Below are 12,435 nucleotides of genomic sequence, written 5' to 3'. Positions count from 1 at the left end.
TATTGGTTTAGTGGCACAAATGTCTATAGAAGTCGAATGGGCAAATTTAAAAGAACCTTAAAAGAAGCTGTTGGTGCAAAGTCTGTTAGGACCTGTTGCCTTCTCTCACAACTCGCCCCCTCTCCTTGCAGCCCAGGCAGGATCAGCCTCACCCAGGATCACCCAATCTTGGTGATCAGGGGCAATTTAAAGACTGAGGTGATTCAACATAAGCCAGCATTGCAGCTTGTCTTTCTGAGTACGTGTCTCCCTTCTAATATTGAAGCTTTTCCTTTGTCCCTGACACCACACCCTGCCTTGTTCTCTACTTTTGGTCTTTGGGGGCTTGACTCTCCCTTTCTCCTTGGGAATGTGCCTGGTATCCACATTTCTGAAAATCTGGGCTTTGGCATTGGTCTTGGCCTCCCCCTCCTTTCCCAATCCAGCTGCCGGGATCTACAGTCTCATCTTGGAACTACAGGCCAGTCACTCCCAACACAGACCATGTCTGGAAACCTCCTTGCCATATGCTGCCCAGCCACTCTGAGGACACTGTCATCTCTTTCTGCACCAAGGTGACATCACTGTTTGCATGGGATACAACCTGTTATGGGAGAAGCGTTGGACTGAGTGGTGAAAAACACGGGCACTGGCATCTGATTGTCTGGGTTCAAACCTAGAAGGAATTTCTCTATCTGCAAAATGAAGGTGATGGTGATAATAATACTAGCGCCCCACCTAAAAGGTCATTGCGGGATTAAGTAAAACAATCCATGCAGCCCACGTGGCCTGGAGTAAGTGCTGTATACTACATCCCTGGCCTGTACACCCAGAGCCTTTGGGTTGCCCCCTTTCACTGAAATTAGCCCTTTCTATGACTAAAAAGCATATCTCATCAGTCACTCAATGACCTAAAAATCACTCAGTGGGTCACTAGCAGCCTACAGAGGGACAAATGCCTTGGCTGGACCCTGCCGATCTGGCTGCTGCTTCTGCCCTTTGCTCTGATCATGCTCAACTGCCCAAGGTGCCTGGGTCAGGCCTGGCACCTCACCCCTCTGGGCCTTTGCTCCCGCTGCTCTCTCTGCTGGGGCCTTTCCTGCCATGTGTCTGGCCTACATGTGCTCAGCTTTGGAGATGGCTAAGGTCTTTCTCCCGACTGGACCCGACCTTGGCTCTGTGACCTCACTCAGATTTGCTTACATGTATGTTTCCCCACTAAACTCTACCTCCCTTGGCCAAGGCCTAGAGCCTGGCCTGTCATCAGACACGACAGCACTGTGCAGAAATGGATGTGGGGTCCTGGAGTTGGGATGTGCGTAGCCCAGTTCAGCATACAATGGGGTGTAGGACAGGGAGGGGGGGGCCCTTGCGATACATTTTTTTGTTTTTGCTTCTTTTTTACCCAAACTCCTAGTTTCCAACCACAGGATCCAGAAATCAGCATTTTTCCCAGTCATTTATTATAAATGAGAAGATGTAATTGTGTTTGACACCTTGACGTCTATGAGATGAGCCAGTGAAATCTTTCACAATTCATCTTTTTACATGGAATTTATCAATGTCTATTTGGAATGTTATATCTTTGCTGGGCTCAAGAAAGGTTTACATATTGAATACAGCTTTTTAAATGTTTACTTTTAAGTTGCTATGAGATGGAATATTAAATACAGGCATATGCCATATAAACTCACTACTACTCTTCAAAATTAAAAATATCTGGCTCTTAATTAGTTAAAAAGCTAACAGTGGCTAAGGGGAAGCTCAGTTGAGTCTTTAGAAACATGTACTTCCTCTACCATGAAATAATGAGCAACCAGAGGCATCTTCTCAAGGTACAATAAAGAAAACACGATGCATTTTGTATCTGATTCATACTTCCTATGAAAGGCAGGAAACAAGTATTCTGTGCAGGTGTAAATCTGTTCTACCAATTAATTCCCATGGTAATTTCACAGTACATGGATCATGCAGATTTCCTTTAGGACAAAATTAAACACCCCCCCCCCCCCCACCTGAACAATGGTTCATGTGAAAGCATGCCATTTCAGGTTTCCTGGACTAACTGGAAAATAGTTAAAACTATTTTAAACATTTTAATCTTCATCTGAGTAACTGAAAAAATACGTGATGGAAGGTTGTCAGTTTTATTAACCCTGTTTACAGGTGAAGAAATGAAGGTCTGAGGATAGAGTAGACTGGATTATAAGAGCTCTTCAACCCGTACAGTTGATGCCTGGGAAGAAGGCCAGGAGAAAGGGAACACTGGAGAATGAAGGGGAAAGAATGGTATGTTACACCTAGCATGTGGAGATTTTGCCCATTCTGTTAAAAAATATATAATGTGAGTAGGGATTTTTTTCCAGGTATTAGAATCGGTGAGAGCCAGTGGCCTGGCTCTCAAATATGCGTCCATCAGGGATAACATCTAGAACTATACAGTGTGACCCAGTCATTCTCTTAGGATGGAACCAAGTAGGATGTGTATCTCTTAAGCCCAATCTCGGTTGGCTACAATAATTTTGAAATCTGACTTCGTGGAAACATTAAGAAGCTTCTGAAAATACAGATCCTCAGGTCCCACTCCTGGATGGTCTAATTTAATAGATCTGTGTTGGCCTCAGGCATCAGTATGAAAATAAAAATCCCTCCAGAGCATATAATGATACTGACTAAATGTACAAATTTAAAAATGTTTTTGCATGAGGAATGACAAAGGAATGTCATTACTGCAGGGTGTTGAAAATAGATGATAATATTTTAAAACTTTAACTTATGTGTGACTAAAGCAAAAAATGTTTATTTGGTACAAAATTTATATTTTGACTAGTGCATTCCCTAATATAACTTATGTGACAGCTTAATTGAACACCGTAAGTACATGGAACCTTGAGTAGGCATGAGATTTTGTAGGTTTGTCCAGAGTGATGCCCCAATAAATCCCAGAATGATTTGAACAGTGAATAAAAAAGTATTTGCAAAGTCCCCTTGGGGGAAAGGGGGAAAATTCAACTTCCCCAAGTGGAGAATTCTTATTATTCTCACAAACAGTGAGGACAACCAAACCACTAGGCTGAGCTCCCAATCTTGGGGTTTGCTCATATGAAACTTAACCTCACAAAGGATAGGCTAAGCCTACTTAAAATCAGGTCTAAGAGTCATCCCCAAGAGAACCTCTTTTGTTGCTCAGATGTGACCTCTCTCTCTCAGCCAACATAACATGCAAACTCACTGCCCTCCCCCTCTCTATGTGGGACATTATTCCCAGGCATATGTACCTTCCTGGCAATGTGGGACAGAAATCCTAGAATGAGTGGGGACTCAGCACCAAGGGATTGAGAAAACCTTCTTGACCGAAAGAGGGAAGAGAGAAATGAGACAAAGCGTCAATGGCTGAGAGATTCCAAACAGAGTCAAGAGGTTATCCTGGAGGTTATTCTTATGCATTAAATAGATACCACCTTTTCAGTTAAGGCGTAATAGAGAGGCTCGAGGAAACTGCCTGAAAATGTAGAGCTGTGTTCCAGTAGCATGCTTCTTGACGATGACTGTATGATGATATAGCTTTCGCAATGTGACTGTGTGATTGTGAAGACCTTGTGTCTGATGCTTCTTTTATCTACCTTATGGATGGATGAGTAAAACATATGGACTAAAAATAAACAAATAATAGGGGGAACAAATGTTAAAATAAATTTAGTAGATTGAAATGCTAGTGATCAATGAAAGAGAGGGGTAAGGGGTATGGTATATATGAGTTTTTTTTCTGTTCTCTTTTTATTTCTTTTCCTGAATTGATGCAAATGTTCTAAGAAATGATCATGATGATGAATATACAACTGTGTGATGATATTGTGAATTACTGATTATATATGTAAAATGGAATGATCATATGGTAAGAATGTTTGTGTTTATATGTTGGTATGTTTAATAAATAATATAAATTAAAAAAAAAAATCCCTCCAGAGATTCTGATGCCTAGCCAAATCTGGGAGCCCTCTTGGGCTTGCAGAGTATGTAAAGACTCCAAATTTCAGACTTTCAACAGGAAAATTAGAAGCTGAGAGCCAATACAGAAAGAAAAAAATATTAGATAGCAACAAAATATTTTCTACAGTTACATTACCATTTTTCATAGGACCAAAACAGGGGTAAGTTTTTGAGGAAAAAAAGCATATGTCCCTTATTTTGCTGAAACCTTGTTATCCAACTCAGGAATAATTGGAGGCATTATAGATGAGGTGCTTTTTGAACTAAGTCCTGAAGGATGGAGTAGACAGTAGAATTTGGTAAAGGAATTCCAGCAAAAGTTTGTGAAGGAAGCTCATAAAGAAATGGAACGAGACAGACTACAAACTCTGTGCAGGCAGCATTCATATCTATCTTTTTCCATAGTGCATCTCCTGGAACATAACAGCTGATGCATAATAATTATTTATTGAAAGACAAATGGCTTTCGGGGTGGTGGGGGGAGCACTAGTAAATAAGAATGACCCTCATTCATTTCTTTCTAGTTAGAGAAATCAAACATGGAAATATAAACTAGGTCAGCCAAAATCTTTTCAGGGCTGGTGTTTATTAACTTTTCTTAGCCAAACAATTTTGCTCCCTATTTATAAGCCCAACTCTCAGAGACAACCGGGGAAGATAAATCCACTGACCTACCACCTTTCATTCCTTCTTTCTTCCATGGTGTCTGGTCCCACACTAATGGAAGAGGAGGGGTTAAGAACAAAATCTCTTTTCTCTTCTGGCATGATACTGTTTCCACTATATCATGGTGTCTCTGAGCATTACAGCATTAGGCATGTTTCTAGGGGCTGAAGCCTCCTTTTTAGGAATTACTTTTAAAGGGAGTAGACGACGTAAACCTTGCTCCCCAAGACCTTACAGTACAGCAAGATCCAGAAGAATCATGAAAGGGCTCTGAACTCTACAGATCAGTGCACATACTGTCCTTCTCTTAGGTATTAGCTCTCTCTGGGCATTTCATCTTAGAGAAATTACGTTTAAAAGGAGGCAAACTAAAGATCTGAACCGGCAGGATGCATAAGCAGGTGTTTTTCAGAATTACTGGACTTCCCAGATGCTGCTCCCTAGTGCAGCTGTTTCCACTTTAAGCTGTTTTAAAAAATGGAGCCAAGATTTCTGTTCAATGAAAGAATAACCCATATCGCCAACCTTTCCAAAATTCAAGGCTATTTGGCATATCTTGCTTTAAACTTTGATAAATAATATGAAATTTTATTCAGTTAAACCGAGAATGAGCTAATTCCTTAATATTTTTTTGCTCACAGTTAGAGGAGATTAAAAGACTTTCTTTTAATAAGCATTAAAAATGTGTACCACTTTTGGCTGAACTTGAAAGCATTTCAGATGTTTAAGAATGAATAATATTCCCTATTTTAGTATTATTCTTTTCGCAGTAATGTGGGAGCAGTTTGTCACTAAAGATGACCATAATACTATTTTACAAGCTGGGGATTCTGAATTCCATGCATGATCTCATACATGGCAGAATATCAATCACCATCTTTTCAAACTATCTCCTAAACAAACAAACAAGCAACACTGATACCAGTTCCAACAGAAGAGAATATTAATGTGATATTACATACTTTGGGAATCTGATCTTTCACATCTTCTGCTTTTATTACATGTATAGCAAATTAACCATATTTTAAAAATTACTATTATATTGATATTAATCACCCATTGCTCTAGAATTCTTTCTAGTTGAAAGGGATCACAGAGGCATTAGACCATTACATTGAAACCCTAACTGATCTGATTACTATGTGCATGTCTTTTCTTGACTTTTAAAGAAAACTAACTTTATGCTTGTGCATAATTAGGAATCTTTATATTCACATTTTAGGGAAGAAAGTTATAAACATGCATTTTTATTTTCCAACAAAGACTTCCTCTTGATGTCCTGAATTGTCTCAGTATTAATCTCAAGATCATCTAAATTCATTTGTCCCCTCATGAGCATAATCCATGATGAGTCCTATAATCTTGTCTATTCTTCTTTTATGATAGGTCCCCAAAATATCTGCTTTAGGTAATGACTATATGAAAATACGGACAATTTTTTAAACTTCTTTAGCCTTCATTTTCTTCAAATATTAAAAAAGGGGACTTGGTGGTTAGCCTGGTGACCATTAGGTCCTTTTTTGTTTGTATGGTTCTATTTCAAATGACGCTATGCCCTGCCCTTCTCATTTCACATCGAAACAAACAATTACATCTTAGCTGCTCTCTGATCATCTAGTCTCTCTCCATTTCATCACATCAGCAAAGTCACCTTCCAAAAAAAAATCCCACCTTCATCACACCATCCCTAAGCTTGAAATCTTCAGTGGCTTCCCACTGGCTGACATGATAAAGTCATGTCATGGCTTTATCATGCCATATCATGGCTGACATGATAAAGTCCAAATTTATCATGATCCTGGATTTGAGAAATCTACCTCTTGGCCACCGTCAGTTTTTTCATCTTTATTCCCAGGCACACTCCACAAAATCTCTAATTCCAATCTAAAATGGGATACTAAACCTCCCAGGATCATGTGTTGTGTGAGACATTCCCATTTCTATGTCTTGATTGTTTAGAATGCCTTCCTATGCTTTTCTCAGCTGTGTGCACATCAGTTATCCTTCAGGACCCAACTCAGACTGTACCTCTTTCATGCCCTTCTCCACTAAATTATTACAATGCATCCTCCTTCTCGGGACCCCATTACCTGATGCTCTCCCTAACACTTCGTATGGATACCACTTACTTTTAAAACCTTTTCATTATGCAACATTCAATTCTATTTACTTTTGATTATCATTGTATGTATTTGGTCTATTCTCAAAATGATGATGAGAAGGCTTACAATAAAGGTGACATAAACATTATGCTAATTAAAAAAGAGAGAAAATACAATTTTCTGTGGGAGAGAATAAGTAATATGGGTTAGCAAAACAAATTTAGCTATAAGTCTTGTGATAAAAAGGGAAAAAAAGGCAAAGAGCAAAAAAGGATCCATTAGTTATCCTTTGGTAGTGATTTACTGTAATAGTTTTGTGTGAATATTTATTTTTTATGTGTATACATCTTGTCTCACAAATATTTGTGCGGCCTGGGACTTATTTTAGGAATTACCCTTTGTAGTACATGGCACTGTGTCTAGTCTAGCACAAATTTGGTAAGAAGTTAATAAATGAATTGCTTGATGGTTAATATGATACGGAATCGTAAATTTGAAGCCATTTTCTTTATCTAGAAAACAGACATTGTCCATAATAAACATATGAATGAAAATGTTAGCCTAAGAGGAAAACATAGCAATCTAAGAAGGAAGGATCTGCGATTGCCACTATGTTAGAGACAATTTAAGACAACATTCAAAATCTCCTTAATATCTTTAGAGAAATGTCTTTATAAATATGTCATAGAATGGAACAGCAAACCTTTAATAAGAATTCAATTTTATCAGAGCTGAGTTGTATACTTTGTGTTATTATCACTAGTGGAATAGGTGACAATATTCCACCTTCTTGAAATATAAATTCATGGCACATGCAGTTTCTGAGTTTTCTTTCTCTCCTACTTTTTATGAGACTGAAAGGGACATTGTGCCGAAACACTGTGTTACTATTCACACTTTACATCAGTTTCACTTTTCCTCCATCTCAAGTTATTTTATTTTTTATATCTTTCTTTTTTTGTATGCTGTATGGTTGGGGTCACATTTCATTCTTTTTTCCATGTGAGTGTCCCGTTATTGCAGCACCATTTGTTGAAGTTTTGTTTGTCTGTTTGTTTGATTTTTGGGAAGTGCATGGGCCGGGAGTTGAACCTGGGTCTCCTGCATGGCAGGCAAGAATTCTATCACTGAATTAACCTTGTAGCCCCTCGAGTTCTTTTTTTTTTTTTTACAATGGTTATGGGGACTATTTTAAAATGCAGCAAGCTCACTGTTCAGTGGAAACTTCTGCAACGACAGATATGTTCTGTATCTGTGTTGTCCAGTAAGTCTCACGTGGCTATTGAGCACTCGAAGTGCTGCTAATGTGACTGAGGACCCGAATTTTAATTTTATTTAGTATTAATTATTTTTCATTTAAATAGCCCATGTGGCTATTAAATGTATTAGTATCAGACAACATAGCTCCAGTCTTTTTTAAAGAGCTGCTTGCTTTTAGAACTGGCCTTTCTTTATTTGACAAATTAGGAAACTTAATAATAGATTCAACTGTTCCTCATTATTAGTGAGGTTTTAAACTACCATGCATTAAGAGGAAAGCCTTGGGTATCTTTACTGTTTTAAGACAAAAGTAAAATGTAGCAAGATATATTATTCACTGTCATGGTAAGAGGCAGAGAATCATTTCTGTTTCTATCATTCATTTGTGCTTGCACCCAAAGAAAATAAATTATAAAATAGGTGTCTCTACGGAGGTAGGCCCGTTTTCTCCTGCCTTGCTGGCATGCTAGGACTCTTTGGACAGAATTCATGTTTGCAGCCTCCTTAGTTACTCTGAGGGGTAGTCTCTGAAGTTCTCTCTAGGTGGGGTATTTCAGTAAGTGGGGCTGCCAAATTTTACTGAAGATGGATTTTTTCTGTTTGACTGTCTTGTTTTGCTCACAGTTCTATGAGCAAGTGGGAGGGGTTTGGTCTCTCCAGGCCAGCAGGAGCTTGCTCTAGCTCTTCCTTTTAATTTCTTTAATATGAGGATCCCCACATATTGCTCTTTGAAATACCATTTTGTAAATTGCTATTTCCTCTGAGCCTGTTATGCTTTTTTTCCATCTGTGTTGAAGTCTCTTTTCCCAGTGGGGCCTTTCTTTCTCAACTTAGTCATGCTATGTGTGGAGACCCAGAGCCACGCTGCTGGGTACTCTGACTCATCTAGGGAGCTTTGGTGGCTCCAGGGAATCCCACTCCCAGTGCAATGGAACAACAGGGAGGAACCAATGAAACGTTTTTTTTCTGAAATCTGCCCCTTCTTACTGGCAATTCTCCTTGTCCAAAGCCAAATGGGCAGGGGCAAAAAGCAAAGATGCCCTTTCCCCTTTAAGATAATGGTTTTAGTAAACAGCTTTAGCAATTCTGATTTACAGTTTATAAGGTACCGTTGTTGCTGCTGCTGTTTTAACTATCATAATCTGGCACATAGAAAACTTGTTAATGATCTGGTTTTCCTTTTTCCTTCAGCACCAAGCCAAGAGAGTCAATTCTGACAGTTGCATTTTCCTAGCAGTTACAGATTAAACTGTTCCCCCCTCTTGACATATATTATTCATATATGTAAACAGCCTCTGAACTCTCACTCCTCCCTTCCACAGATAGCAGACTGGGCTGGATGGAGATGGCTAGATTTCTGACACCCTTGGCTGTTCTAGACTCACGCTGAACTGTGTCCTAACACCCTGACTGTGGAGGCCAGAACTTTCCTTGGCCCTCCTGGTCCCTCAAAAAAAGGTCTCTGCCAAGGAAGGCTCAGGCCCATGATTTCTCAATCCAGATGGGTTCCAGGCAATAAACTCCTCTAAACAGATTTGCTAAAAGGGTCAGAGTTAAAGAACATAGTCATAATAAAAGCATAAAAATAATAAAAAGCTGACCACTGAGCCAGATATAAGTTTGGCCAATAACACATTCAATTAATCTATTTTTAAAATTACCAAGCACATCCTCAAAGTATAAAAAATCAATTCCAACCCCGGTAGAGGTATCCCATTAGCTCAGGTCAGGCTGACCTAATCAGTCACTAAAGAAGCAACTTTCCATACCTAACTAGAATGATGGAAGAAATTGAGAGGTGCACGCTGTGGTTTTTGCTTTGGTAAATTTGCTTAGATCTGCATAGTGTCCTGTATCTCTAGTTAACATACCTTCCTTTGATTATGATTATATATCTATATAAAATATATATGTACGTGTATATTAATTACTTTGTTTACTCTGGTTTTATTCCTAAGCATTTGCATCCACTTTATTCTTTTTAAGAAAATTACTTCAAGGTGTCTTAGTTTTAGTAGGGGAAACCTACCCATTCTGCAGGAATATTCTCACCCTTGGCACAAGACTTCACAAAATTATCTTACGCCTTCACTATACTTTCCACCTGGAAAATGGGAGGTTCTCCTGCAGGTGCAACCATCTCACCCAAGCGGCGCAGTCCTGTCTGTGGCTGACGGCAGAGCGAGTTGCCAGGTGAAAAGCGCAGATACATGAGCGCCTACAAGATTCAAATTAGCTAAATTTCAGCTGAACTAACCAGCAGGAGTGGAGAAAGGATATGACATTTTTGACAACCGCGCGAGCTCCCAGACATCAAGCCCAGAAAACAGGGTGTGTGGCAAAGCTCGAGAAGGATGCACACAGCAGAAGCCTGTCCTGGCCCTGAAAGCGGCCCCTGGGGACGTCCCCTCCCCTCCGGCCACTTCCGCTTACCTTGACCACGTCGTCGTTGAGATGCTTGGGGTCGCGGTTGACCAGATCGATCTCCTTGGTGTGCGCGTCGTACACTTGCTTTTCATTCATCTCCTCTGCCATAGCCTTGTTGTTGGGCTTGTAGATGTTGCCCTGTTCCCGGATGGGAGCAGTGTAGAGATGTCCCTGTGGAGGGCGGACGGCCAGGAGGGGAAGGGTGGCAGCGGCGGTGGGAAGAAAATTTTAAAAAGAAAAACAAGCGGTCACAAGTCAGTCTGCCGGCCGGGTAAACCTCGAGGCTTGAAATGGAACTAAACGCTTCCGCAGCGGCTGCTCCGCGCACAGAACACTCCTCGGCGCCGCAAGCTTTTTAAGAGGATCGAGGAGAGGACACCACACCCCTTGGTACCAGGCAGGGAGCTCCTGCCTCCCCCGCCCGCCGCCAGGGGTCAGAGCAAACCCCTGTCCCGCGCACTCCCATCCCGCCGCACGCGACCCCCAGCGCGGAGGGGTCCAAGGTCTCTTAACTTTTTTCCACTCTCTCTCCTCTACGCTACTCTAGCACCGACTGCTTCAAACTTCTATTCTCCTGTCCCCGACCCTCACTCTCCCTCTCCCCATCATCCTTTCCAGCTACATCCTTGGGATCCAGCCTGAACCCGCATCAATGGAGTCTCCCCATTTTCTTTGGCTCTTGCCCACTCACACCTGCCTGCACCCCTACCCTCCCTCTGACCTCTCTTGTCCCGGCACAGTTTTCCTCCCACCCCGGGCTGGTCACAGTCCTGCATCCCCCATCTCTGCACCGAGCCACGTGCCAGATTCCCTGGATTCCCCCCCAGCCGAGCTTTATCTCACTGGCACTCCTCCCTCGACCCACCCGCAGGTCGCTCCAGGCTGAGGCCGGTGGCTGAACCGCGGCTGCGTCTGGGAAAGCGAAGTTTCCAGCCCCGGGCGGGCGGAACCCAAGCGCTGGGTGGTGGTTGGAAGTAGTGGGGACTGGGAGATCTACCCTTCTCCAAATACCCCTGTCAGGCGCCGAGATGCTGGAAGAATTCTTGAGAGGACTCAAGTTTTAGAAAGTACAAACAGGGCGCGCGCGCCGCCGCCTGGGCCAGCCCAGGCGTCCGGTGGGGACTCCCTCGGACTGTGCCCAGGCCTGCGGGTCGCTAACCCTCCCGGTCCGCGCTCCCGCCCCCCTCCTCGCAGCAGGGAGGAGACCGGCCCGTGGGGTCCTGCGACAACAGAGCCACCGGACCCAACCAGAAAACGCGTTCTCGGTAGGGCAGCTCCAACTCGGGACCCCAATCCCTTTTCCGTGTTCCTCTATATCTCAAGGGCCCCGCTGATTTCCCTTCTCAAGAGAACATTCCTCGCTCCTCTTCACCTCTCCCTCCCAGGCCCATTCCTCAGCTGTGCCAAAGCGAGACGAGTGCCCCGAAGTCGAGAGAGGGCAGGGGCAAGGAAAACAGTCGGAATATTTGGAGTGGAAGAGAGCAGAAGCAGGCACTCCACGCACGCCGCGAGCCCGGCGCACTCGGTCGGAAGCCTACCTCGGAGTCTACGTATTTGCCCCCAGACATGCCGGCCGGTGGCTGGGTGAAGGCTCTGAAGAGGTTTCCCTGGGCAGTGATTTAAGGGAACAGAGGAAGGAAGATCTTGTATTGTATGGAGGAAAAAAAAAAAAAGGCGCTGGCGGGGCGGGGGTGGGGTGGGGGGTGGCTGGGAGGGAGCCTCCTGGCCTCCGGCCAAGGGTTTGTTCTGCTCGCGCTTGGCCGGGATGTGCGCGGCGCTGGGTCGAGGCACATCCCAGAGGTTCTGGCAGCAGTGGGCGGGGAGGGCCCGCTGGGAGCGAAGAGCTGGTGGGAAAGCGTTTCACCCGCTCTGGGCTGCTGGGTCGGATATTTTAAACCTGGGGAAACATTTTCCCAGCTATGAACCCGCGCGAGGCGTCCTGAAGAAAGCGAATGTTTTCGCAGTGCACCAGGGTTGGGGCTGGAGGAAGCTACCGCACTAGCAGAGATTG

General features: G+C 42.9%; 1 protein-coding gene across 2 annotated transcripts in view; it reads right to left on the bottom strand.

Annotated features, from left to right (window-relative positions):
* CAV1 (caveolin 1) overlaps positions 1 to 12,091 on the bottom strand; it is a 35,599-nt gene extending 23,508 nt beyond the window's left edge. Inside the window, exons 1-2 of one of the 2 annotated variants that reach the window (XM_077114895.1) lie at positions 11,963 to 12,091; positions 10,431 to 10,595 (exon numbers count right to left, since the gene is read on the bottom strand). In XM_077114895.1, coding sequence (XP_076971010.1) covers positions 10,431 to 10,595; positions 11,963 to 11,992 — 195 coding nt within the window. In that variant the 5' untranslated portion in view covers positions 11,993 to 12,091. Of the gene's footprint in view, positions 1 to 10,430; positions 10,596 to 11,289; positions 11,522 to 11,962 lie in introns of those variants that run through there. The other variant, XM_077114913.1, reaches the window with a different exon arrangement.
* Between the last annotated feature and the right edge of the window lie 344 nt (positions 12,092 to 12,435).

The sequence above is a fragment of the Tamandua tetradactyla genome, chromosome 1 (genome assembly GCF_023851605.1).
Source record: "Tamandua tetradactyla isolate mTamTet1 chromosome 1, mTamTet1.pri, whole genome shotgun sequence".
In the NCBI taxonomy this organism is placed as follows: domain Eukaryota; kingdom Metazoa; phylum Chordata; class Mammalia; order Pilosa; family Myrmecophagidae; genus Tamandua; species Tamandua tetradactyla.
Note: the sequence above shows the minus strand (reverse complement) of the source record. Positions and strands in the feature narration are given on the sequence as shown.